This window comes from Erithacus rubecula (genome assembly GCF_903797595.1).
Source record: "Erithacus rubecula genome assembly, chromosome: 18".
Taxonomy (NCBI): Eukaryota; Metazoa; Chordata; class Aves; order Passeriformes; family Muscicapidae; genus Erithacus; species Erithacus rubecula.
This window is the reverse complement of record NC_136670.1, coordinates 11326825-11354083: the sequence shown is the minus strand read 5'-3', so window position 1 is coordinate 11354083 and position 27259 is coordinate 11326825. Positions and strand designations below refer to the sequence as shown.

At 41.0% G+C, this 27259-nt stretch overlaps 1 protein-coding gene and 1 long non-coding RNA gene across 4 annotated transcripts in view; one reads left to right on the top strand and one right to left on the bottom strand.

Moving 5' to 3' along the window:
• LOC306809792 overlaps positions 1-27259 on the bottom strand; it is a 47573-nt gene that overhangs the window by 14931 nt on the left and 5383 nt on the right. The window lies entirely within an intron of this gene.
• ZNF831 (zinc finger protein 831) lies at positions 133-17119 on the top strand. 2 transcript variants are annotated; one of them, XM_079321662.1, is made up of 6 exons: positions 133-400; positions 8164-12333; positions 12850-12992; positions 14625-14794; positions 14921-15069; positions 15365-17119. In XM_079321662.1, exons 2-6 carry the CDS (start codon positions 8176-8178, stop codon positions 16214-16216), a joined length of 5472 nt encoding a protein of 1823 aa, XP_079177788.1. In that variant the 5' UTR covers positions 133-400; positions 8164-8175; the 3' UTR covers positions 16217-17119. The 2 variants fall into 2 exon arrangements, with proteins under 2 accessions (XP_079177788.1, XP_079177789.1); XM_079321663.1 differs by lacking the exon at positions 133-400 and adding an exon at positions 4648-4758.

Here is a 27259-nt window from a genome sequence, read left to right as displayed (position 1 = left end):
ATAAAAAGAGAAAAGTAATAATTTTTCATTTGTGCCTGATGGGGTTGTGGTTTTTTTTTGGGTTTTTTTTTAACTGTTTGCAAATCTTCAGTGTAATGGTTTGAAACCCAGTCGTGTCATTTCTTTACGCCCACACACAGAGCTGCAGTAGTGCAGACACTGTAGCAGGCAAACCACATTCCCAGCATCGGCCATTAAAACTCTTCCTACACCAGCGTGGGCTGCCTGCACCCCCTGCTCTCTCTGCACACACCCCACCACCCACCCTTCACTGTTCCAATGCTTAAAAAAAAGGGAGAAGAGAAAGGCACTGAAAAAAGAAAACAGGATGCTTCTTTTGTTTCAACGCTATTCCAGGGACCTGAACCTCTCCACCTGCCTGTGAATTGGCCACCTAAAGGTTAGCAAGTGTTTTGTTGTCATTTTCTGTGGACAGAGAGAGAATTCAATTCTAGATGGCAAGACAGGAATTGCAAAGTTACAATTTTATTTTTTTTTAAATTGTGATGGTTCTTTCACTTAGCAACGAGGAAGATTTTTTTTCAGAAAACACAAAGCATTTCAGTTCTGGCCCCACTTCAGCTTTTCAGAGGGCTTTAATCGGTGTTTTTTCATCATTTAGTCCAACCTTCTAAACTTTAAAAGATGGATTAGGGTTATTATTTTTCTGTTAGAGCAACCTGTTGATTGCAGTCTGCTGGCTCGAGGTTGTTAACTCTTTCCTAACACGGGAAATGCACAGGAGCAAATTTGATGAAAGGATAAAAGAATTAAAATCCTTTGAGGTTTTTAAACACTAAAAATCCTTTTTTTTCCTCATTGTCAAGCTACCCAGCGTGTTACAAAACCAACAGGATATGTTAGATTTGTTTCTTTTTAGAAATAGTGATGTAAATCTGAACTAGAGACATACAATAAACTAGAAAGCATTTCTTATGGCTGGAGCTGAGAAAAGTAGCAGTGTAAGAAGTAGAAAGGGAAATATTCTTGACACAAATTGCATGAAAAGGTAAAAAAGGCCAACACAGACTTTACTTACACATTAAAATGCATTTTAGGTAACAATGTTTTTACTGATCTAAGCCTTTGAAATGCTTTTATTTATGGATATTCAAGAAAAGGAACTTAGGAAAATATAGAAAACTGTATAATAACGATAAAACCAGTTGCTGCTATTCTGGAACAAAAGGAAGGTAAAAGCAGATCCCATTCTTCCTAAAATATTTTAATACTGTCTTCTGGTACAGTATTTACAGAAATAATTGTTTAAAAAAGCCCAACCTAACCAGTTTTGCTGATGTTATACAATTGTGGAAGTATACAAAATATTTGTCCTTGGGATGTGGTACAAGAATTTCAAAGTTCCCCCAGCAGGTTTTCAGTGGCTTTGTACTTTAATAACACAAGAAGAAGGGCAAAACTTCAGAACAGTGACTTGTACCAAGCAGCACGATTTCCCAAAGTCAGAATTCAAGATGTTACTGTGGAAGGACTCTAAAGGTTTCAAAAGATTATGGAATGAAGCTCTTTCAGCCTGATTCTGCAGGGGACTGAGGCTCCCAGCTTTGTTCAGGAGGTAGTGGCAGTGTGCAGGCTGCAGGTGGGACTGGCAGAGCTGTGAGATCAGACACATCCCTTAAGAACAAGGGGAGAGGTGAACTCAGTCCTTCTGTTATGAGACATTTCAAGATAGGAAGTCAAACCGAGACAAGAGCAAAGGCAGAAATAGTTTTTAAGTAAAACAAGTTTAACAGTCATTTCTGGGCTAACCAGGAAATGTGTCAGTTCCATTCTGCTTGTTTGAATTGAGAACTAAAAAACTCCAGACCTGGGGTACGCTCACAAACGTTTTGCTTCCATCACAGAAGGAGAGTTTAAAGTACCTGCACGAAGTTTATTTCTGACCCTGTGGTTCACTATGACTTTATGATGCTAAGTTTGAAGTAGAAGTTTTGTGTGGTCTGTCAAGGGAGTTGTGCTGGCTGTCAGTGTTGGATGAGCAAATGGAAATGATAATCCCACTGTCTGTATCTTCCTCTGACAGTAAGACATTGTGTGCTGCTCTCAGCATCACTGCCCTCACAGGAAAAATTAATTAGCAATCCTGGAAGATACATTCTTTTCATTTAACTTTGCAAAATTCTTTAAAATGTACAGTAGCAGGATCTTCAGAATCTATTTCCTCACCAGCACAGGAAGAATTACTACTGCTGCTTTCACTTGCTCACATCCCTGACAAAACTCTGTAGGGTGTCTTTGAAGGATGCAGGGTTTTAAACAGCTGGAATGGGACCTTTTCCACTTGGGACACAGAAATGTGTACCAAGGGTGTGTGAGATAAGCACCTCAAACCCTGCTGGGGACATGAATTGAGAGAAGAGTGTAGCCCCAGAACTGCCTCCTGTGCAGCACCTGGCACTGGGCTCAGCTTTGTGCACAGTTGAAATCAATGCTTTGATGTGTGTTGAGATAGCTGAAGTTAGCTGAGTTTCTCTGAGCAGGACAATATTTTGAACTTAAATTAATATAAATAAACTTGCAGCTGAGGAAGCAACACACATAGGTAGATCTTTAGAAAGAGAAAAAAATCACTTAATTTCAAACAGAGCTAATGCAGTGTAATACTGGTGCTCTATATTTTGTTACTTCTAGCCATTACAGCAGCATGTTCTTCCACATAAATGGGAAGAAACACAGGATGCTGTGAAGGACCCTGATTCCAGAGTCACTCACTCAAGATTTAGAGATTTCAGATCAAACTTCAAAAGGTTCTGTTGAGCTCTGAAACCTCTGTGATAGTGACAAATATCCAGCCAGCCAATTGCTTTTGTTGTAACTTGCTTTAATTAATTATTGCCTCCTTAAGCCTCTCAGGGTAAGCAGTTTGCTGTTTTAACATTTGGAATTTGATACTGAGTGATCTAAATAATGAATTTTAAACACGCTTATACATGTTTTCAATTTTTACTAGGTCCAGCAATTATTAGGACTGTTTAAATTAAGTGTCTCTTTTAAGTAAATTCACCTTAACTTAATAATAGTCAGTCTCATAGTGGAATAAAATATAATGGGCTCCAGAAATGTGATCAAACTGAAGACAAACTAATTTTGACTGGTTATGTAAAGTGCCCATAATCATCTGTTTGTATGATTTGATTCATGCCAGTGTTCTATTATAAGATGTGCATCTTTTTTCCCCGTTGGTTTGTTGACTGTAGCATGCAGTAATCCTCCAGAAGATCTCACTTAGAGGTGAGAACACATTCCTTTAGGAAAGTATCTCCCAGCAGAGCTGAAACTACTTGCTGCATGTAATTCTCTCCATCTGGACAGACTGAGTCTGTAGAGCAGAAGCATGAGTCACTGTAAAGCAGTTCAGAATGTCAAGTATTTTCTAGATTCACAGATTTTAAGTGTCTGCAGTGCCATTACCAATTACTGGGAGCATTTCAGGGTACTGGAGAAACCAGGAGGACTTTAAGCAGCAATCCTGGGCCCTGTTAAGAGCTTTTCTGCCCCCTGAATAACTACATGATAGGCAAGAAAGATGGGAAGAACAAGACAGAAATATTTTTCCACCACCAGAATTAGAGGCCTGCTAAATCAGGGCTCCAGAAATAAATGGAAAGCAGTCCAAACAACAGGCAAAACTCTCCAGGATCAATAAAGCTGTTTGGAGTGAAAATCCACAGAGGCCACCACTAGTCTGTCGTCAGAATTATGAAAAGAGAGAGCTCCCACTGAAGTGGATATTGGGCAATTATAACGTTACAGTTTCACCACTACCCAACCAGGGACAGGCTGCAGCAGCTGAACTGGGCAGCTGCTCATCACAGGGAAAAGAAAAGCTGTATCTTCCAAAATATGGTGTTCCTAAGGAATTATACAGGCCAGAAATGCCAAGTTTGTAACATTATTGGGAATGCATATTCCAGTTTGGGATTCACTCAGTCTACCAGCAGAAGAGGTTGCAGCCATCCCAGTCCCTGTTTTAAACAAGGGTTTGCATAAAGAAGAGTGGCCCCTGCCAGGACCCCTCAGTGCTGTTCACTGTGGTACCTGAGCACTCTTTAGGAACTCAACCACAAATGAAATCAAATTTTTTAAAATTATCTTTTCACTGCACTTGACTGTGCCCTACCCTGTTTTCCCTGCAGTTTGCCACAAGCTTATGGAGGTTTGTTGAGCATTATCTAAATGCTTTTAACATTTCTGGGTGTGTGTGACTGTGTGAATGAGCATTTTCCCAGCTGGTTGCTGCTCTCTCCTGTCCCCAAGGGCACTGTTAGAAGGAGCTGGTGGCCAGCACCCACACTGGATAAGTTTAGCATTTCATATGTGGCAAGTGTCTTCACCATTGTTTTCTTTCCCAGCATATCTTAAGAGAGCCCTTTACTGTAAAGCTAAAAGAAAATCAGCTTTAGGAGTACAAATTAAAAAACCCTACCATTGTATTTCAGGACAATACAATTGTAAGCAGAGTACAAACCCCTCACATTTTGAAGATTCTGTTTAGAGCTCCCTAATTAAAGAGTGATAAAGGACATGGAGAGATTGAAATGCCACTTCATTTTCTTCTGTGTCAACTCTTCCTGTTTTCTGAAGGTTGTTAATGTGACACCAATGTTAAAAAAACAGAAAGAAAAAACCAACTTCCTACTTCTAATCTGTTTCAAGCCTTGTCCTCATTTCTCTCTGCTTGCATCAAGTATTGACAGAAATGAGACTTTTTTGTTGAAATTCCTGGATCAATCAAAGGTATGTGAACTAAAATTATTTCCAGACTAAAGACTTAATTATTTTCCGACTTCCACTTCTGCTCCCTGGCATTTCAGTTAGGGATCACTAAAAGCTTTTATAAAAGGTAAAGACTGCAGGTATAATTGAGTATTTTGTGTATGTCCAGAATGCTGATAACCTGCTTCTGTGGGGTTACAAAAATAAAGGAATTCTGTCATGTCTCCAGGTTGTACCTGCAGATCAGGATGGGGGAATGAGCAACTGAGCTCTAAGTCTGCTTAGAGACTGATGCTCTGCTCAGTGTTGTGTCAAAAAATGATACAAAAGTGCTGAAAATAAGTGTTTATGTTTAGTTATTGATTTGGTTAATAATGATGGGCAGTTGTCAGAACATTGCATGTGCCATGCAGAAGACAAAAATCTTTTGATTGTGTAGTCCAAAATTATTATAACAGCGCTGACAAAATGAAACAAGTTTTATAAAATGTGTTTGGAATTCAGGGGAAAAGTCTATAAAAATGGAACTTACTGGATTTAAAATGAGTTTTTTAATCAACATCCTGTATTAAAAAACTGTATAAAATAACTAAGACAATTTCTGCTACAATGATTTTTTATCTGAAGCTGCCCCAATTTTCAGTGTTTCACAGACCTGCCTATGGTGTGTACCTGAAGTTAGAATTTCAAATCAGGAACAAAATAATTGTATTTAACAGAGTTTTAGTTTTGATAGCTTAAGAAATCAATTTAGAAAGTTTTGAGCTGGCCAAATCCTGCATTTAGTTTTGCTTATTGGAAAATTTTCCTTATCTAATTAGGATCAAGTTCTTATGCTGGTAGTTCAATGCCACAAGTTACAAGCAGCTGAGAACATGGGGTGGATGCTCAGTAACAGAGCCCAAGGCATAACCAACAGGAAGTTCCACGTTAGGCAAGGACTGCCCCCAATCAGCCTTGGGGCAGGATTAGTTTGAGATAAGCTATTTTTGTAAACCTACAAAGAAATACAGTGACCTTTTTTGGAATATAAATAACAGATGTGAAAAACCTGATGGTATTTGTCCCAGCAGAATACAAGTCACAGCAGTTTCACTCAGGAAGAAAGTAGTTTTTCTTGCTGTGAAAAGCAGCAAACTACCACACCTGGTAGAGATGTGTTATTACATTCTTAAAAGTACATTAAGTGTCACCATTATCTTACTTGTTGAGCTTTATTTAAAACTTTCCTTTAAATTTTCTGTCACCACTTAGGTATTTTCTTTGTGGAGCATTACAGAACACTGAAATGAGTCTCAGGCTGTTTTTTGGGCCCCAGAAACTTAACAGCATTAAGTGAAATTACAGAGCCTCTGGTACTTGGGAACCACAGGATTCCTATAAAAAACATCTGTCTGTGGTGGCCTGGAAGGGCCCATCAGCTCTGCATGGCCAGGAGGAAACCAGAGAGAAACAGTTTGTGCCACTGGAGCAGGCTGGTGGGGGAAATGTAAAATATGTGGAAGTGTATTTCCACATTTCTCTCTGGGGGAAGGAGGGGAGCAAAGACTTGTTCTGTCTGATGTGGTACTTGTTAAATGTTCTACCTACTGGGTATTCAGGCTTCACTTTTCTTCTTGGAGTCTGTTCTCTGCAGCATGTTTTTCCCCCTAAACTTTATTATTTTTTTTTTTTTTTTAGCATTTTGGAAAAACTACTGCATACTTAGTTTGTATCATTGTCTCATGTCTTATCCCTTATTGTATGCTGTGTTTAAATTTAAAAGTGACTGCATAAATTAGGAACCATCTTAAATGGGCTTGAAATGTTGATAACATCACTTTTATTCTGTAGGGGTAACTACACTCCACAATATGGATAATAACTTCATTTCTTTAACAATCTATATTCTTTTAACATTTATCATTGCAGTCACTACCTATGATAAAAAGCCACTTAAGTGATTATTCCACACAGAAATGTCAGAAGTACATAAGAAAAGTCCATGCTTGGAAACTAAGCTTATTTATAATATTCATGAGGAAGAAAAAAAAGGCAAAATCTAACATTTTGCTGTGCACGGATCGGTTCATTTTACATGTTGTTTTCTTGGATGGAACCAGTAAAAATTTCAAATCACATTTTGAAGCAATTCTTTTACTGTTTCTCAGTAATGATAACCTATTAAAATGATCCAAGGAAGTTACAGAAACACCTCTAGAGATTATGCAGTGGAGCAACAAATTGCAGATTTCAAATTGAGACACTGATTATGTTATTCCAAATGGGTTTTTAATGGCTGTTTGCACAAGAACAACCCATTATTCATATCAGCCAGTGCATGTAGTGAGCATAGCTGAGCAAGAATCAAATAAACATTCACAGATCACCTGATTTTCACCCAAACTGTGATTACAAGGAGTTATGCTCATGCCCCTAACTCTTCCAAAGAAAATGTTCAGCTTGCTTATTTTAATAGTTTCCTCTTTGTTTCTAAGAAAAAAAAAAAGACAGTACAAATTTTTGCTGAAATAAGTAGTCTAGGCCAGCACCAACCCTGCATATATTAGGATAGGTTTCAAAAGAGTAAGTTCACTTTTTCAAAAACTGTGTCTAGAAGTTGTTATCACCTGGCATTGAAAGCATCTAAAACAAGCTGTACACCATACTATCTCCATTAATTATACCCAAATAATTTGGTCTGTACAAAAGCCAGCTTTAATTTCTCACACTATTTTCCTATGATGCCCTCTTTTCTACTTTACACACATTTATGCAAATCTGACTCGTAAAACAGGACGTGAGTTTCATTTTGTTCACATATTTTCATTTTGCACCACTTGTTGCAATGTGTTTGCCCTTAGCTCCCTTAAATTGGGTGAGCACAGATAATATGCAGGCATGTTTAATATCCTGTGTTTGGAATGGGTTGCCCAAAGAAACTGTGCAGTTTTTAACCCCAGAGGTTTTTAAAACCACACTGGTAACACCCTGACAGCCTCATCTGACCTCGCTGCTGACTCTGCTGTGAGCAGGTGTTTGGACTAAAGATGTCCTGAGGTCCCCTTTAACCTCAGCTGTTCTGTGTTTCTCTATTCAAAATTTTTAATATTAATGAAATTTAAAAACATAATATAAATATGTAATGGAAATATGGTTCCAGAAAATTAAAATGGTATTATTTCTGGTGTGCTTCGAGCCTCCATTTGCAAATCTGAAACGGAGATTTGTTGCCAGTGCTTTGGGTGCTCGGTGGAGGTTGTAAGGGCAGCGTTCAGTGTTCTTACATTGTGCTGGACGGTAACTCCTCGAGGAGAAATGAAAGATGAATCAGATGAATCTGTTTAATTGGGAAAGGAAGCGATGATTGTCTGTGTAATGCCTGCCTGTCGGGTCTGTGCTGTTCCAGCATCCAGCAGTGTGTGTGTTGTGTGTTGTCCCCCGCAGGTCCATGAGCCCATGGAGGCCCCGAAGGCGCCGGGCGCGGCGGATCCCGGCCCGGGCCCGTCCCCGCAGCCGGCCCTGCCCCAGCCCCTGTACCTCAAAGCCCTGACCATCCCTCTGCTCCAGCCCGTCCAGCCCGCCTGCTTCCAGCCCCACGGGCCCCTGCTGACCGCCAGGAGCTGTGTCCACCTCGATGGCAGCAGCGTTCCCCTCATCCTCAACCCGCTCGCTCCTCCGGAGGGCGCGGAGCAGCCCCGGCCGCTCTTCCACAAACAGCTTGGGCAAAGCCTCACCTTGAGCATAGTCAGCACTTTACCAGTTTTGTCATCGCCAAGTTCTTGTGGAAATGCGTCTGTTGGAAGCCCGGGGAAATCAAAAAAGTCTGGGAAATACATCTGCAAACACTGTGGACGAGATTGCTTGAAGCCAAGTGTCCTTGAGAAACACATTCGCTCCCACACAGGGGAGAGGCCCTTTCCGTGCACCACCTGTGGCATTGCATTTAAAACTCAGAGCAACTTGTACAAACACAGGAGAACTCAAACACACGTCAACAACACCAGGCTGCCCTCGGACTCTGACACCACTGGGGCAGCAGAGCAAAATGAGAGATCAGCAGAGAGCAGCACCTCTCCCCAAGGCAGCAAAGTTTTGAGTGGCACCAGTGAAGACCAGGGGATACACATCAAACCACCCGGTGCAGAGACCAGTGCAGCAACAGACACTAAGAAACATCACGAGCTCTCACTGCCAGCAACAAGCTCTTCATCAGCTGCTTCAGAAAATCAAGAAACAACAGATCAATCATTGAGTTCAAAGGGTATTCAGGGGGATTCTGAAAGAGAACCTCAAAGTTTATCATCTCCAGGAGCTTTGCCAAATGGTCCGTGTCTGAGAAAGAAGATGCAGGAGCAAAGAACCCCGACTGCCAATAAGCACATTCAGCTGCAGAGGCAGCAGGCAACCTCTTCAGAGAAGCAGTGGGATTACAAACCCTTGGAGTGCAAGCTGAAGAAGTGTGAGAGCACTGACTCGGGGTACCTGTCACGCTCTGACAGCACAGAGCAGCAGATGGCATCATCCAGCCCCTTGCACAGTCTCTACGAGCACAGCACAGAACTGGAGAATGAAACTGCCTTCAGCAGCCCAAGGTGTGCCTCTGGAAGCACTGCAAAGCCAGAGGCAGCTGACAAAGCTACAGCCTCGATGCTAGAGAAAAAGAGGCTGGAAGAACACATTTCAAAGCTTATTTCTCACAACAAAAGTGTGGTGGATGACACCCAGTTAGACAACGTCAGACCCAGAAAAACTGTCCTTTCTAAACAGGGAAGCATTGACCTGCCAATGCCTTACACATACAAAGACTCTTTCCATTTTGATATCAGAACTTGTGATGTAAATAGGAAAAAGAATCTTTGTTCAGCAAAATCTACCTTTGCACCCCTGGAGAAATGCAAGCCAATGTTTTTCCATTCAGTTCCCACCCAGTTCTCCACAACAATCGACACTGTGCCTGTTACTCGGAGCAACTCCTTGCCTGTTGTGGAGGGAGCGAGGCTGGTACATGACAAACCAGGTGGCTCAAAACCACTTTCTCTTACTAAGCAGTCTGTAAACACAGGCACTGCTGGTTTGCTGCCTAGCAACGATCTCACTGCAAATTCAGTGGATTTCCCTAATAGCCATCCCCGGGCTCTAGTCAGACAAACAGCAGTGGATGATTTGCCCTTAAGTAGTGTGGCTGATCATCCTTCTCTGTCAGAGGAGCTGAAAGGGACTAAAAAACTTGGGGTTGGAGAAGCAATCAGTGCTAAAAATAAGAAACACAATCAAAGGAAGTTGAAGATGTTCTCTCAAGAAAAATGGCAAATGTATGGAGACGAAACGTTTAAGAAAATCTACCAAAAAATGAAAAGCAGTCAAAACACCAAGAAAATTAAACAAAGAGAGAATAAGATTACTGATATTACAAGCTTGACTCCTAATTCAAGGGAATCAGCCAGCAGCACTGAAATAACTGAGGAAAGAGATGGCAGGAGCTCTGCAAGTGGCAGCCCTTCCTCCCTTGTGACAGTGGCTTCAACCACGGGTAAATCAGGAACCTCTGCTGATGGTAATCGTGTTCTGCAGAATTTGTCCTCTGAGGAAACTGCAGACAGAGTGTCCAATCTAATGGAGACATCACATTCCATAGCTGCTGGAGCTGTGACCAGCCAAACTTCCCGAGAGCTCAGTGGCAGTGACACGGAGAAATGCACAGCTGGCAGCAGCACACTGCTGGCTCCAAGCAGTGGTGAGCTCAGGCTGCAAAATCCTGAGTGTCAGCTGAGCAGCCACGGGAGGAATGATGACTGCTTGCCAGTACAGAGTAGCAACAGGGAGAAACCAAGCCCTGGGAAAGAATCCAGTGCATTTGAATTAGATTGTAAAAGCACTTCACACAACTATGGGAACCATCACGGGACTAAGGAAAGTGGCCAGCATGGCCTGACGCCCCCATGGGTCCATTGCAGCAACAGAGAAACTGCAGGGAAACCCCAGACTTTGCCATCAGAAAGGAAAAAGCTGAAATTTGAAGTGGAGAAGACACAAAATGTGATTTCCGTGTCCTGCCCTAGTCCCAGGAGTGAAACCACTGCAGTAAGTGAAGCAGAGAGAGGCACTGGCACTCAGTGTCTTCCCACAGCTCCAGGGAAATTCTCCGGTAAAGCAGAGGAGCAAAAGTCAAGCATAGGAATTAATGAAGCCACTGGAGGTACTGAGAATGTGGTATATAGGAAAACAATCAAACTTCCCACACAAGCTTTTAATTACACTGACATTAACCTTCTTTCATATCCTGCAGGTATCTCAAAAGCTTCACTGGTGGGATTTTTAGGGTCTGAATTAAGGGGAAGTGATTCCACCTGTTTTGCCTTGCACAATGCAACAGGTGGAGATGACAAAACACATTTTGTAAAAACAGGAGAAAAAGTGCCACTTCCCAGTGACAATGCTGTGGATGTGTCTTCTAAAAGCCATCATCTGCAAACTGATCATTTAAGTCCAGTCCAACAACAAAATGCCTTCTCTCCAAAATATATCCTTAAATTGCCACAGGACAAGAGAGCTTCAGATCTGTCACCTTTGCTTCAATCTGAACAGGAGATGACACCTGGCACTCCTGTGACAGACACCTTAACCACCCCACCCTGCTCTTCCAGTGGCACATCCCTCCATTCTCATTCCAGTGATGTGGTTTGGTCTCCTTTAAAACGTGAAGTGAGACAAAAAGCTGGCAAAGGAGAAATTCAGTGGAATCTTCACACAAACTGGAAAACTCCAGGATTCTGTTCACCAGTCAACTCAGAAACCACAAGTATCCTAACCACAGCAGAGAACACCTTTTGTAACCAAAACTTCAAGCAGCAGGATATTGCAAGAGAGGATTGGAAAAACAAACAGAACAAAAATAAATTAAATTATCAAAAGCAAACAGAAGAGAAGTGGATGAGTAAAAGTTCTTGCTCTACACAGACTCCGAAGAAGAAAATCTGCTTTACCTCTGTGTATACAAGTGGCTTTTTCATATCTGCTGACATCAAAGATGAAAGAAAGACTTTGCATCACCTTTGCTCAGGAAGTGACTCTTTGATAAAGACATCAGTTTCCAGCAAAAGTGCAGATCCAACAATCCTGGGATGGGACAGAGCAGGAAATCCATGCATCCTTAAGGACAGCCCACCACCGCTGCAGGATCTGCAGCATTCCCAGAGCTCAAGAGACAACCCCACTTATTTTTGCCATTCTTTTGGCACTTTCTACTGCCACAGTCTCAGCACTCACTGTAGAGGATTGCCAGTGCTGCCCCACAGTCACAGGAGCAGCTGCTGTGGCAGCTCTCCAGCAGCAGGCTCCAGGAGCCCCTTCCCCTCGCTCAGTGCCGAGCCCCGGCTGACCTGGTGCTGCCTGAGTGACCTGGTGCTGCCCCCGGGGCAGAGCCACCCTGCAGCCCCTGCCCTGCCCTCCCTGCCCTCCTGGGACAGGCAGCCCAGCAGCGAGTGCACCCTGTCCAAGTGCGACATCTCCATTGTCAAAATGAGCAACATTGGCAAGACTGTGGCGTATGGCTTAACAAACACGAGCTTAAAAACGTTGGTTTCATCCTTCTCTAAAGGACACCAGATGCAGGAGGTAATATTAATAATTCTGTTTGCTTTCTTGAGGGGGTGTTATTGGCTGGCAGCCCACCTCCACCTTCCTATTAGAAAAATGAAATAATTATCAGAAGTGTAATTATGGACATTTACAGGCATTTGCTGATACAGAATTTACAATTTATGTTTTTATAACATAAGTCTAATATTTATTTGATGCATCAGAAGGACACATTTCTGTGTGAATATGTAAGTTTCTTTAAATGGACCGTTTCAGAATGCTGATAGTGAGAAGAGTGAATTTCTGTTTCTTGATTTTTTTTTCTCCCTTTATGGGGATTTAAAAAATATTTTCTCTAATAGCATCTGTATTTCATTGGTTTTATTCTAAATGAATATTTGACTTAGACTTTGAGTAAGACTTAAATACAGAGTTGTGCTACTTAACTCCTATGCAGTTCAGGGCTATTTAAAAAGTCCAGAGATTCCAACCTCCCAGTCAATGTAATTCACAGTTTTCATGTACTTAATTTTTTCTCAATATTCTCAACAGTTAAGCTCAGCAGTTCCTGGTGGTTCTTTCAAAAATATTTCAGAGCAAAAGAAGAAAACAGTAGTTTGCAAAAAGGAAAAACTCTCAACAAATAAACTCAAGAGGAGCCACAAACAGAAAAGGATTAAAGTAACCCCTAAATGGTAAGGAGTATGGCTTTCAGGTTCACTGGATATAGACATAATTCTGTTGTAATGTGTGGTGTAAAAACTCCACAGAAAATAAAAAATCATGCCCAAAATTCACCCTTGTTAAAACTGGGGAAAAAAAAAAATCTCTCAGAAAGAGCTATTCTTCTACCACAGCAGGGCCCCAAAGGTAAGCTATAAAAAGATCAATATGTTGTTTACTATTAGGAACAGACTTTTCTAAGCAAAGCAGACATATCCCACAGAAAGATGATGCCTGGTCAGTGGACTCTCTCTATGATTTAGAAATTACTCTTATCTGTCAAAATTGTCAGCATTTACTTCTGTTTGAAGGGAACTAAAATGCTTCTGCTATTAATCCTGTCACAGCTCAGAGCAGTGTGTGAGGCCTTTTGTCCTTAGAAGATCCATATCCTGAACTGGTATTCACCAGAGAAGGCAGAAGAATAAATATCAAGTTTAACACAATCTGTAGTTCAAAGGATCATTTGGTTTAAATAAAAAAGCAGGAAGAATTCGAGCATGAAATTATCAAGGGCACATTGTCTCAATCAGCACAGCTCCCCCCTTTCAATGGGAATTCATATCAGTGGAACATTTACCCTCTAATCTTTCAGGAGTGTGGGACAGCAGGATGTCTGATGAATTGCTTCAGTAAGGAACACATATTGTGTGCATACACCCCTCCTTATTTCATGACCAAAATCAGACAGAGTGACTCCCTTGAGGACAAATCAGTGTCAGTAACTTAATCACCGTGTCTAGTTCAGCAAGCAGCACTGCAATTTTGAAGGGTCATAAGAACAGAAATAGAGGACTCAGGTCTATGTCACCCAGCTGAGTAACATTCTTTTAGATTTTTTTATAGTTTGATTTTCAGGTATTTTTTTTTGTTGTTGTGTTTTTTTCCCTGCCGGTCTCAGAATTTGTTTGTATCAAATTTATTTGTATCAAATAAGTGCATGGATTTAATTAAGCACAGTGTCCTGAAAGCTCAGGTCATGCCTATTATTAGTAGGTAACTGGTCCAACTGGTAACCACCAAATGTAGTTTAAATTTCTAATACACAAAAAAACCTGAATGAGTGCATCCTTTTAGATTTATGTCTTGCTCTGTGGAGAGTGACAGTCTATTGATTTAGGGACTGAACTTTAGTGTCACTCATTCATAGTTAGTAAAAGATGGAGCCAGAGTAGAAAATAAAGCAGAGTTGGATTATTCAGTGTGGGTTTGCTACATAACCAAAATCCTTATGTCATCCCTTAGTGATGATGAACAGGTAACACTCAAGAAGTGAAAAGGAAAAAATCCAACAACCACACAGAGTCAGGCGATTCTTATGTGGTTCAAATCCTTGTGAAGTATATTGTTTTAAAATTCCAGATATAAGAAAAAGAATCTGTTATTCCTTAATCCTTTCCTCTTAGAAAATCAAGGATTTACTGAATCCTGCAAAGAAAAAAAGATAAGATTTGGGTTTTTTTTGCATTGACATAAACAAGCATCTCCTTCCCAGCAATAAATTGCTGTCAGACTCTGATACACCTGATGAGGTGATGTTATTCTCCTCTGGCTGCTCTTACATCTCCCATTTTTTAATCCCCTCAATGCCCCTGGCACTGCAGGTACAGAGGAAGGCACATCCATGGATTTGGTCAGCTGAAAATGAACAGGCTGAGCAAGAGGCCCTGTTTTTCCAACAGAGCTCTGGATGCTTTGAGAAAGGGCTGCTCATCCCAACCTCCCAGATTTAATAAGCATAAGAAGTGCCATCCTCCTCAGTCCAAGATACAAGGTAAATATTTGGAATATTTGTGTGAAAATTGTTGTAATTTCAGTGATATGATGAGAAATCTAGCAAGTTTGAGCATGTGGGGTAATAAAAATTGAAGTAAAAGTTTATCCAACTTCTTTTCAATAGAAAATTGTGTACACCAGCAAAAAGACACATCGTATTCCACCTCAGACAAACTTTGCAGAAGGAAAAAAGAAGCAAAGAATAACTCAGGAATATCTTCCCGTACTGAAAACCTAAACCATGTTAAACAAAAAGACAAAATGGATAAAAAAGTAGGTATTGTACCCTAATTCCTGTATTATTTAATATTAACAGAAAAAAGAATTGTTAATTAAAACCTGAATTATATTCAGCTGTTTTAAAGTTGAAGTTGAAATTATTTTGTATCACAGACTTTGGTTAAAAATGTTTAAAAATGTATTAAAGGTATTTTTGGGGGTTAAAATATAATGAAAACTCAATAATGTTAAAATTAGCTAAAACACAATTAAACTTGCATCAATTGGATAAAATTGCTCTGGACTGAATACTTTATATGTAAATTTTTTCTCCTCCTAATTCTTACAGGACATTTCTGGGCAAATCAGGGAACACCCAAGAACAGATGCCTCTGTCCAGAATATTCCATCTCCTCTGGGAATAGCTGTGACAGCTCATTCCTTTTCCTCCCCAGCTGACACTCCCCTGCAGGAATTCAGCAGGGACGTGGCCATTTGCTGCTGGGTGTCACAGCCCCTGGTGCTCCAGCCAGCCCTGCCTGGGCAATCCCAGCCCAGCCTCTGCAGTGACCCCCTGGCAGCTTCCTTTGGGTCTTGTCCTGAGTTTGCAAACACAGGCACAGGTGAGCAACCTGACAGCACAAACCCACAGGCTGCTGCTCCTCTCTCCTCACATCCAGGAACAAGCCAGGAAAACAGATTGAGGGTAGAGTCAGAGGGACAAATATTTGGAATATCAGACCCAGGGATCCAGGCCTCTGGAAGGGAGAAGGGTCCAAGTGAAGAAAACACACATTCACCTCCCAAAGAAAACTCGGCTCCCAGCTCCCAGCCAGGGTGTTCACGTTTGTTTGGACCACAAGCAGAGTCTGTAGCTGGGACAGTCAGGAAGGCTCAGTTACCCAGCAGAGAAGACTCACACAGGAAAAACTTCTCCCAGCATCTCCTGGAGCTGCATGGAAGCACAGACAAGAACAGGTCCCACCTGCAGCCCAATCCCTATGGAAGGCCACATGGAACAGCTACTTCTACCTTTAAAAAGCCCTCAATTACTCTGAGATCTCCTGAGTTCAAGAGTTACTCTGCAACACCCCCCAAGACATACAAAAAGAGAGGTTTGGAGATGATGAGGAAGCAAACACGGGTGGAATACGATGACACGAGCAGTGATGATGAGGACAGGCTGGTTATAGAAATATAGCAAGAGGCTGCTGCCAGGCTTGTGTGCCAGCTGCTGCAGCAGGAAATGCCAGGGATCTTTGATCCCCAGCTCTGAAACACCTTAACATCAGCAAAGCCATTCCTCTGTGCCAGAGGCAACACCCTCTTTGGAAGAGCCCTTCCTTTCAAGGTCTCAACCTTTTTTTAAAAATGCTCATTTGAGGCTGGCATCGCACATTTAAATGCAAGAGGCAGCCCTGTGTTCCTGACAGGTTTCCAGCATTGCTAATGCTCCTGCCAGTCTCACAATTCCCACAAGTGCTGGCTGCCCGTGGGTGTGTTACTCCAAGCCTGCAGTGGATTGGGTTAATTCAACAATACAACTGCAGCAGCTTCCTCAGCTCCTCAGCTCAGATTTCCTGGAAGGGTACAGATGTGTTCCCGTCTCTGTATTGCTGTTTCTTGTAGTCACTGCCTCTGTGCTGGGAGTGACACACTGAGCATTAAGGGGAAGATCTGTTCCCTCAGTATTTGTGATATTGGAAGAGTCTGGAAAAATGCTGGTCTTTTTCCATGTTGCACAAATGTCAATGCTTCTGTGTGAGAAATGACACAAGCATGCTTTGCTTTGTGTTTTGTGCCTTTTATGCCAAGATCTACTCAAATATTCTTGATTTCTAGGTGGAGAATATGGGTGTTAGCTATTGGTATTTCCTTGTGGTAAAATTTCTGACAAGGATTTTCTCATTATATTTGTCACATTGTGCACCAACTGATGTCATCTGGAATGTTTCATTTTTATTGTAATTTTAACTGCAATGATGCCATTTTATGGAGGGGAAATAACCTATATGGCATAGCTTGTTTTCTTTTTTTAACAAGTTTTGTGCTACAAAACCTAAAATTTACTGGTTTCTATGTGAATAAATAATTAGCTATTTCAATTTGACCAAGTGTATTCACTTGCTTGATTAAACTGATGAACACTAAAACCATTCCACTTCTACATTATAGTTCAAATTCTGTAATTAAACTTCTACTGTTCTTGTATTCTGATTCACACATAGGGATTAATGGATTAACCTGCATGGGATATTTGGATTTGCTTTTTAGTCATGTTCAGATAAAAGATTAAACAGATCATGCAAAGAAATCTAGTTCAAATTATCTGGAAAAAAATAGTTTATGTGTAAAAAATGCCCAAAGAGTTCAGAGAGATAAACCCCGTGCCAAATCCTGAATTCTGAATTTGTAGGAAAAGCAAAAAGCACATAGAGATCCTCAGATCAGTGTTCCCAGCAAGGCTGTTGGCCAAGCACCTTTAGAAAGCACAGTACATAAATCATTGCACCAAACCACACCAGCACCTCCACAGCAACAATTTTCACCTCTTGTTTGTGCAAGAGCTAGTTAATATAATACATGCACATGTAAGGAATATTCTACATAAAGTTTTTCTGCATAATGTATGTGGCTAAATGATGTATTTTAAAGTGGAATTTCTAGATAAGTAATTTAGAAATATTTTAATGATAGACTCAGAAGTGCTGTGCAAAGAAATTTCTATCCTGCATAGATTTTACAGCATGAAGTATGGAAATTTCTTTGTCATTCTGCAGCTGTAGCTGGAATAAATATGGGACAAGATTAAGGTAGCTGGGAAAGTAAATTTTAAACTCCATTTCCTGACTGAAGTAATCCTTGACTCTTTAGTTCCCTACCCTGTGTAACAATTTGACCTAACATTAGTTCTTTAAAATTGCAATAGATCCACGGTGGCATTTTAACAGGATCAGTGCAGAAGGCAGGTCTGGAGCCAGGTCTGAGCCAGGTCTGAGCCAGATCTGAGCCAGGTCTGAGCCAGATCTGAGCCAGGTCTGAGCCAGGTGTGAGCCAGGTGTGAGCCAGGTGTGAGCCAGGTGTGAGCCAGGTGTGAGCCAGGTCTGAGCCAGATCTGAGCCAGGTCTGAGCCAGATCTGAGCCAGGTCTGAGCCAGGTCTGAGCCAGGTCTGAGCCAGGTCTGAGCCAGATCTGACTCAGGTACCTGTGTGTGAGGACTGGGGAAAAGCTCTTGGTCTAGGTTAGGGAACTCAGGGAGTTTGCACATCCAAATCCAACTGGCTGTATGGAAAACTCTATTCCAGCTTTCCAGAACACAACTGTGCTCACAAAAAATATTTAAACAAATTCTTCTGTACCTTTTACACAGCACAAGCATCAGCCACTGATGTGGTTAATTCACTCCCAAGTAGCTGAGCATAAAAACCACAGGAGGGCACCAGGCACAGAGGGAAAAATCCGTGTTTCTTTCTCCTCCAAAGCCAGCAGCAGTTCTGATGGATCATCTCTTTGCTATGAGCAGAGCTGAAGTTCTTTTGCACATGAATGCACCTCATCAACTTATCCTCCTTCCAGTGAAGGAAGCAAATTAATAAGGAATGCTGATTACTAATAAGGTCTATATTCAACATCTACCCAGGCAGATGCAAATTAGTGGATGTTTCAGATTTTTCTTCTTTAACTGGGAACACAATTTTTCTTATTCTTCCAGACTTTTCTAGTAGATCTTATTAAATATTGATACTTGATTTTCCTGCCAAACCCCAATTCTTACACAAAGGTGGGTGAGAGGTGTGAACCAACCAGAGCAAGCCTGAGAGCCCCAGCAAATACAAAGATATACCTCAAATAAAATTTCTGGCTTGGAGCTGCTGGAATTGGCTCTGTAGGGGAAACTTGAAGTAGCTTTTCACAGAAGCCACCCCTGCAGCCCCCCACTACTGAAACCTTGCCACACAAACCCAATACAGCATCATGTTATTTAGGGCTGGAAAAGACTTTCCAGTCTTATTTTTACCCATAAAATTTTGTTTGTCAGCATCTTCCCCATAACACAATTCCTAATATATTTAGTGCTTCAGTATATGCCCTGCTGACACACACAGGGAGAGATACCTGAAAACACACCTAAACCTGGTTTTGTTTCCTGCCTAGGTTTTATTTGCACAACCAAATTTGTTCCCATTCATCAGTGTTTATCTTGTAATAGTTTTCCTGTGTTTAAGGAGCTTTGTTAAACAATTAATTTTACCTTAAGGATTGGTGTGGAATCATGGCCACAGATTAGGACTTCTGGCCTGTATTTTTCATTTACTATCAGCATTCCATGAGTCACATGGATGAAAGGGTCAATAGTGGTTATTTAAAAAAACTTTAAAATACTTTGAGATTTTAACAGCTGATTTAAAGTGTCCTGGTGGAACTGGATAAATGTCACGTACAAGTACTTAGAGGCTGTGTCTTCCAGAGAGCTGTAATGTTACCACAGTTTGGTTATAAGCCATCCTCTTAAGTACTTAAACATAAAAAAATGGTTTTCTTTCTCACAGTCAAAGTACCTATTGACTACTCATGACAACTGCCTGAATATATTCTGCATTTATTTAGAGGGGCAAGAGCCGGTTAAACAAGGGATGAATTCACTTGAACAAATTTGTGGGTGCTTTGCAAAGTAGTCAAAGAGAATTCTTGTGCCATGGGTGTATAGGCTATTGTAGCTTTAAACCCCTCCCTATGAAAATCTGATTACCAGTCCCTAACAACTGCCAGGGTTCAAAACCCAATGCTAAACAAGGTGATTCTCACAGAGTCGATTCATTAATCTATAATCCATTTTTTAAACATCACAAGGTTTGTGCACATGCATCTGCTGCATGGTTTTGATTTACTGATTGACATAACAAGCAGTGCTGAGTATAACTCCAGGAGCGTGTTCTTAATCCAGCCAGGACTGGAAGTGTTTCAGAGTGAGCTAGTTGGGATACATTAGACTCTGATTCTTTTTAAAGATTCTTATCCCATTAATAAAAGGAGGGATTGGATAAGAGCCATGGGAGCTGTTTCATAACCTCCTGTGGTCTTGTTTTCCAGCTGACTGTGATGGCCACTGAGGTTCTGCTGCTGAGGTCAGACATTCTGGACCAGCACATGCAGTTAAGCCTTGATGGAGTCAGGCTTCAATTACACTTTCTGCTTTACACCTAACCTCTGCAAAGCAAAGCCTCTTGCACATTACAGAGGTATTCACAGGGCAAAATTTAGGTCACATCAACAGCCCTCCCATCTCTTTTTACACTGATACAGCTATAATCAGTGTTTGTATCTAAAAATGTATAATTTATCATTCTGTACTATACATATCACGGTCAGTTTTTATTGAAAACATCCTTATTTCATTGCACATGCCCAAATTAAACATTCTGTCTCAAACACACAACTAGGAGTATGACAGGATCATTCAGCTAAGCTGCTGCCCTTTCTCCTCTGTAAAAAGAAGCCATTACAGAGATTTCATCGTCTCCATCAAAATGGTTAATACAAAAAAAAAAAATTGATTTCCATAACATGCTTTGGCAGCAACTGAGGTGAGGAACTACATGGGGAAAAGGGAGCCAGGGTTGTTCCCACCTGTGTTAGGAAACCACAGTCTAAGGAGAGCAATACTTCACTGGGAAGCTGAGCCAGGACTGTAACAGTTCCCTCAAATCTCCAAACTTGTAAGTACAAATGCAATTACGAGATTGGCACAAGCAGCAATTCAGAGGGTTCTGTGCACATACATGTTTGTGTCTTGGCTGGGAGGAGGAACAGGTAAAATTACACTCCTTAAAAAGTAATTCAACCATTAGCTTTACAAAGCCAGTTAGTGCTCCCGTTGCTCACAGGGAATCATTTGCACTTGAGCTCCTCAAATGGAAAATACAAAAAGCCATCACAGCCTCTGCAGCTCACAAGTGCTTCCAAATCATCCCACTTATGGAAAAGTTTTGTGTAACTTTTTTGATTCTCGTTATGGGTTATGGTAGCTCCAAATGGAGCATATATTGAAAAGGGAAATGATACAAAGGTTTCAGACCTCACATCACTGGTTGTCCAGAAGCAAGAAAATAAATATAGCAAAGTAAAGCATAAAAAAACTGCCTCATCCTGCCCAGTATTATAAGGCTTAAGAGATTATATGAAAAAGGATTTTCAAACTTTGATTTAAAAGTAAGAACAAAAGCAAAATAGTCATTATTACATGTTTGATATTAAAAACACCAAACCATTTTTTATTTGTACCAGATGTGGATAGGCAGATGTGAACTGTTTGACAATATTCACAGAAGTGGAATTAGGGAAATATCCATAATTATTAGCATGCCTGTGGAAACATGTTCTGTGCTTCAAAAAGAATTCAGGTGGTATTAGAACTGGAAGAACCTCCTTACCCTGAAGATGTTGACAAATTTGAAGAAATTCCAAGCAGTGGAAAAAATACCGATTGGAGAAACAGATTACTTGTGCAGAAACATTAAAGGAACCAATCTTCTGCTCTCAATTACACCAATGTGGTCCAGTTAAATTCAGTGGCAATGTACCAATAGAACCAGGAGAAAAGCTTGATTGGAACATAAGATATGAAGGATTTGCTAAGAAATGCTCAGAGGAAGAATTCCCTTTAGGAAGGAAAGGAATTGGTAAAACATTTTGGGGAAACAATAGGTCCTGTAAGATTTAAAGTGCAAAGAAGGAAAATACAGCCAGAGAATGTTCCACTGCAGTAACATCTTCTAAATACCTCCTCTGGGATATTGAACAGAAGTCAGAACACAGGCACTCACTGTACAGAACAATTACACACAGGAGGTCTTCAGAGAAAGCCATCAGGCAGTTCCTCCCCTGGATATCCCTGTCATTCAGGAAATGCACACAATGTCTATGCTCATCTTTCCTATGCCTACATCCATTGTTTCTCCCCACCTTAATTCACACAGTAGTGACTAATGCATTATGAAAACTCATCCATGCTGGATCAGTTATAAAATGCAATTGCATTGCCTGTGTGCTCTGTCTACCAGATGTTCCCTTTTGTGTTCATCAAGAACACATTTTGTAAGAGGAGCTCCTCTAACCAAAACATCCTCACCATTCTTGGTTTAATTACAATGACACTGCAAAAAATGGGACCAGAAGGAGAGAAATCTTGTTCTTGCCTCTGGACAATAGGAACAACAGAGAGTTTCTAGGGTAGACCTGACTATACATATATAGAATGAGTGAATCACAGAACCTTAAAGGTTGGAAAAGACTTCTAAGATCAAGTCCAACCATCAACCCAGCACCACCACCTTGTTCACTAAACCATATCTCTTCAAGTGCCATACCCACACATTTTTTTGCACATTTCTGGGGATGGTGACTCCACTGCTCCCCTGGGTACTCTGTTCAACAACTTGTGAGGCTTGACAGCCCTTTCAGTGCAGAATTTTTTCCTAAGCTCCCATCTAAACTTCCCCTGGTGCAACTGGAGGCCATTTGCTCTTTCCCTGTCATTTGTTACCTGCGAGAGGAGACCAATCCCCAGCTCACTGCATCCTCCTTGCCAGGGAGTTGTGCAGAGCCAGAAGTTTCCCCCTGAGCCTCCTTTTCTCCAGCTGAGCCCCCCCAGCTCCCTCAGCTGTTGGATAACTTTCCCAGTTGCTGGTCACAGAGTGCATTCGTTTGCTCTCAGAGTTGGTGTGGTTCTTGCAGAAGCTGCAGGGTGCAGCACCCTCCCTGCAGCGCGTTCCCTGCTGGAACGGGCCAGGCTCTCCTGTCGCTGTCCTTTGTCGCGCTGGCACACGGTGCTGCCGCAGCCCCGACAGCGGCAATTACAGCCCTAAACTGTCCCCGGGGCCAGCTGGGGACGGGACACCTTCCCAGGGACAGGACACCTTCCCTCCCCTGCCGTGTTATTACAGTGGCCTTTGGGAATTCTGAGAGTTCTGGATGTTGCTGGGATGCTGAAAGCAGCACGGTTCTGTTGCTGGGAACCAATACGGGGTTCAATATGTTCCAGGTGTTGTTCAGGGTTAAACAAGTACTGAAGAACAGCCAGCTGCTGTTCTGGACATGCTGGACCTTTAATATGAACTGCAGTGGTGCCACAAGTGGCAGTTCTCACACACCTTCCTCCATCCCTCTGCTCAGGAGGGCAGGATGCAGTCTGCTTTCCCTTGGAAGGCATCTGGAATCGACTGTCCCAGGGCTGGAATCACAGCCTGCCCTGGATTCCCTGGAGGGAAGCTCCAGAGCACCTGCTGGTGACACTGGTGACATTGTGGGTGACACACACGTCTGAAGCAAGGCACACACCCCACGCCAGGTGACTTGAGCCATTCAGATGACTGTGCCACCCACCCCTGCCACTCCCTGGTGCTTCTGGCTTCAGAAATCGATAGAAATATTAACTAAAACCAAACTAAATCTGGCATTGAGCATAGCAGAGAATCGATCTAAAATTAAATGGGATTTACTTCGCCTCCCAAGCTCTGGATGTGACAAATTTCAGAACAATGAGATATGAACCATTTAGAAGTCAGTGATCAAAATAGCATTTCTGATGGAAACATTCCAGATTGGACTGTAGCAACAGTAACTATGTTGCAGTAAGGCCAAGTCTAAAAAAGCCCCTAAGATATACAAAGGGAAAGAGCCATTTTTTCACGTGTCCTCACATGAATATCCCCTCCCTTGATCACTGCGTGACAATAAGAGAGCTGGAGTCAACACAAAACTATTTAGTCGACTATCCCTAAGTTCTTTACATAGCTTGTATTGCTTCAAATATCTTTGCCCCCTGAAAAGTTAAATTCATCCCACATTCTTCTGGGAAGGCTCAGGGCTGGCGTTCCAGCAGCGTTCCTAAGGGGAGCCTGACAGAACTGGAATGTATTCACAGGTAGACTCCCTTCCCCCAAGTGAAAAATCACAGTTATGGGATGTAGGGAGAATTAACATCATTTGGGAGACAAAGGTTTCACAGTACAGCACAACTTAAAACAGACCACAAGTCTGCATTAAACACAACTCCAAAATAAAATAAATTAATACAGAATGCAGTAAAATGGCTTCAAGGGATCCTCAGCTTAAAAGTCTTTTTTTCCTGTTGTTATGGGAAATCGTGTGCTATTCTGAAAAAAAAACCCCAGGATTGTAAAGAAATCCTATAAGCAATGAAATCCTAATAGTTTTTTTAACAGACTAAAAGGATTTGAATTCTCCAACTAAATTAATTGATCATAAGATTGATGAAAATTCATACTGTACCAGTGTTGGTCTGCAGGGCTGTATGACCCTGGCAAGCACAAAAGTTGTGATCAATGAAAATCAGACTTTTCTTCCACTCAAAGCTGCAGATGCCATCATGCCTCAGGTTGTTTCTCGTGTTGACACATGTTGGTGTTTGAGATGAATGCAGAGATCAGATTTACAAAACTTCCAAATCCTGATTTAGTGAAAACTCCTGTTTCCAACTTTTCTAATGACGTTTCACCAAAGTAGTGAATTTAACACTGTATTTTCCTCTAAGCACTGGCTGAAGGGGGTGTGAGCTGCAAATAAATCTATATGAAAAGATTTTCAGATTGAAAGGAGGGAACAGATTTCATCTCCTTGGGGCTGCACACAAGTCCTTCCTCTATGAAAAGCTCTCAGTGGGCAGGAAAGGTGTAAATGCCAATATATTCACTTTACCAATGCAGCTCAGACTTCAGCACTTTAGGTGGCAATTTTACAGCAAATTGGATGTACCAGGCCTAATTTCTACTACATACACATTATACAAAAACAAGATACTTTTCTACTCTTCATTCCCCTTAAAGAAATGGAACTCTGGCAACAGCACCTTTTGAGAGCACTCCACTGCTGATGAACATTTCTAGTTCATTCTGTTCAACAATGGAACAGAAATACCTGTTAGTCACTGCAGCTAAACCACTTTATAACTGGCATAGTCACAATTGATAAGAAATCAATTCCTTGTGCCAGCTGCATAATTTCATTCACAGCTTTACTTCATCTTTCAAGTAATCTCAAAAGCCCTCAGGCCCTCCCCAGATGCAGGAGAGAGAAAACCTCTGTTACTTGTTTTGAGAACACCCTCAGCTGCCAGTTCAATTTAATCCCATGGATTTCTGTACATCCTGATTTTTTAGGCTGCTCTGTAATAAAGCAGGTGCTTTTACTCATAGAGCAGAATTATCTCTTACAATGTAGGACATCTGACTTGCACATCAGATTGCAATGTAATTTTAGAATTTTCTATTAATTTTTCTTTACAACCCTTTCTTTCAGGTAGTGCTATGTACCAGGTGGTCATAGCCAGTGGTATTTACAGGCTTTTATTCTACTCAATGACATTTTCTAGTTCTACCTAAAGCAGGATTTTCCTTTCATGAGTAGTTCATATCACACCTAATAAGGTGTGATCTAATAGGTTTGCTCTTTATCTTTTTCATACAGGCCTTGGCATTTCCTATGGCATTTTATTATATTGAAAAAATTGGTTTCCTTATGAAAAATATAAATTGCTTACTTGATCCTTGATTTTAGAGCTATTAATGTGCTAAGAAAGAATATTTTCAATTGTAAAGGTTTTAGGCTTCTTCAAGGATAAAAATCTAAACCCCCAGCATGACATGACTGTAATCCTGTCCAACAACACACACAAACCACAAGTTTCCAGTTCTGTGTTGACAGAGAACAGCCATCCACAGTGCTAAAAAAACAGTTTCCCCATTAGGTGCCCTAACAAAGTTTTCAAACTATTCAAACACAGAGGCATAAATCAAGAAAACAAAGCTTTTGCAAGATGTTACATGTAAGTTATACTAAGAAGTTAAAGAAAACCATCTGGGCATAAAATGTAAATACAGCCAGCATACAAAAATTAAGAGGAAAATAAAACCAACCATGCATTTCAAATGCCACAAAGACAGAGCTTTCATTCTGTAAGACCACTGGAGTTTAACTCTGATCATTGAGCTTGGACAAAAAAGTCATTTTTCAAAATACCAGTGAACCTGGGCACTAAAGCTTATGCAAGATGCAGCTTTTTTCAACTGCAACTTTTTGGCTTATTCAAGGTGGAGAATTATCAGCATCTCCTCAGTGGCAGCTATGAATCAAAGAAAGAGATGGTGACTTCTTAAATCATCATGGAAAATATCTATCAGGATTAAACCTAAAAAGTTTGGTTCAGTTTCCTGTATTGCTGAAGCTTCAGTTTCTGAAGAGTAAAGTACCCTGGACTTTCTTACAGATTCAAGAGATTCTGAGTAACTCTGAGAAGAGGAAAGAAAGTCTAAATATACTCCCAAAGACAGGGGCTTGTAGTGTTGGAAGGAGATTAGAAAATATCTCAAAATGCTCTATCTCTGTACAGTAATTGTTTTTCAAAAATGTCTTCTCCAACAAACAAAAGAGAAAATCTTTTAAAAATTGAAACCTCGAACTTAATGGTATAAAATGCCAGAACTCTGGATTTTTCATGCTCACTTAGTTCAGATCACTTACATAAGCAACATACTTGAGATTTGATTACATAGCTAGATTTTTTGTTTATTTATTTACTTTTAAACAGGATGCTTGCATGGGTTTAAGTTAGTTTGGGGAAAGGGAAGTAGGAAGATTTTGAAAACAAACTAATTACTTACAAACAGACAAGCTAAAAAAATAAACCTGTAATGCCAAAGCTCTCCCTGTCTCTTGAGGCTGGTACCTTTGGATTCCCAGCACATTCCTCTTCCTGAGCTCCTGGAGTGACTGGGAGGGACCAGCAGCCTGGAACCCTTGGCAGAGCCCAGCTCACAGATGATGAGACTCAGTTTATCACTGATTTCAGAGATAATTATCAAGATTTCTGGCTTAATTTCCTGATTCAAGAAGGGAGTACGTGATCCCAATCATAAACCATTCTGTGAACAGCAAATGATGTCTTAACAGCATTTATAGCTGAAGTTTAAAATACTCATGGAGTTTGTATAAAACAGATGTGAATTTTCAAATTAAACTAACAAACTATTTTCCTAAGAGGAAAGAAGTTGAAGCAGCAGAGAAAAGCTCCTGCTTCTGAGGAATCAAAAAGGGAGTGATGGTTCTCTGGCAGCTAATGTACTGAGTTTCAGTTTTCCTACTGATCTGTTTCTATTCTCTTCTTCCAAATAATTTTTCCATAGTCTGCCTTTCACACTTCTAGGAAACTCTATCTACATGTGCTTCG